The sequence below is a fragment of the Triticum dicoccoides genome, chromosome 4A (assembly GCF_002162155.2).
Source record: "Triticum dicoccoides isolate Atlit2015 ecotype Zavitan chromosome 4A, WEW_v2.0, whole genome shotgun sequence".
Classification (NCBI taxonomy): domain Eukaryota; kingdom Viridiplantae; phylum Streptophyta; class Magnoliopsida; order Poales; family Poaceae; genus Triticum; species Triticum dicoccoides.
Genome location: NC_041386.1, coordinates 626,610,269 through 626,611,480, shown reverse-complemented (window position 1 = coordinate 626,611,480; position 1,212 = coordinate 626,610,269). Strand labels below are relative to the sequence as shown.

The 1,212-nt window shown below is 57.6% G+C and overlaps 1 protein-coding gene across 1 annotated transcript in view; it reads left to right on the top strand.

Moving 5' to 3' along the window:
- Positions 1-831: 831 nt before the first annotated feature.
- LOC119287499 (ATP-dependent zinc metalloprotease FTSH 5, mitochondrial-like) overlaps positions 832-1,212 on the top strand; it is a 4,475-nt gene continuing 4,094 nt past the window's right edge. The window contains exon 1 of the mRNA XM_037567052.1: positions 832-938. Coding sequence (XP_037422949.1) covers positions 891-938 — 48 coding nt within the window. The 5' untranslated portion in view covers positions 832-890. The remainder of the gene's footprint in view (positions 939-1,212) is intronic.

Genomic DNA, 1,212 nt, shown 5'->3' with positions numbered 1-1,212 from the left:
CAGGTGGCAACTCTCTTTTTTTACCCGAGTTGCCATGTGTTTTTGTAGGGTACACGACAACTGCCTAGTATGCACGTAAGCAGATGACAACTGTCTTTTACCGAGTTGCCATGTGTTTTTGCATGGTACATGGCAACTGCCCCAACGTGCACGTACATGGCAACTGCCCTAACGTGCACGTAAGCAGATGGCAACTCTTCCTTTTTACATGGCAACTGCCCTAGCATGCTTGTGAGCACATGACAGCTCTCAACCGCCTAGTGTTAGTATGTGGCAACTCCTAAAGTTATGAAATCATGGCAACTACATTAGATCAGACCATACATGGCAACTGCAGTTGAGCAACCATGGCAACTGCAGTTGTCCGACATGGCAACCGTAGTTCAGCGACATGGCAACCGCAGATAAACGAATATGGACGAGGGTCTGGACCATGGCAACTGCGGGCGCGCGCTGGGCGTCACGCGTCGCGTGCGGGACCAGAAGGGTACAAGGCCTGACATACAGGCGTGTGGGCATTATCAACTTCGCCCACACGCACGCGTGTGAGAGGGTTCAGGAGGAAAAAAAAGATGTGTGGGCATTAGTTATTTTGCCCACATGTAGATGTGTGGGCTGGTTACTGTCCATGCCACACGAGGCGTGTGGCACAACTACCCGATACACCACACGTGTGGCAGTTATCGGGACCCTATTTTTTTGGAACGGAAATCCCACCAATGTCAAGACTCAGGAGCGGGCTCCCCCAACGGCGGCCGCGCCCGCGACGACCCAGCGCCACCGCCGCCCCGCCCCTCCCTCGCCCGGCCATCTGCGCGGGGCCGACGGCGCGGCGCGTCGATCCGGCGCGCGGGTCGCTGCCCGCGGCCGGCGGCGCGAGCGCGCGGGCGATGAGGGGCGGCGGAGCACTGCTCGCGACGGCCGGCCTCGCTTCACAGGTGCGTGAATCTCGCCTGGAAACCCTCTCCCGAAGCTGCAATCGGTTCTTTTGCTACTCGATTCGAGCCCGCAATCGCGTACGGAGTTCGTCGCTGTCGCCGTCGCCGTTTGCCGTACAGTTGTGTGCGTCCGTCTAGTCTAGCCTACGATTAGCAACAAAATTCGTACTTGGCAGAGAAATGCGGGTCAAATCTTTTTTCAGCGGTTCTATTCTCATCTCCAGCACCGGCAGCACCGAAAATGGCCGGCCGGCTCGCCCTCTCCAGGGAATCC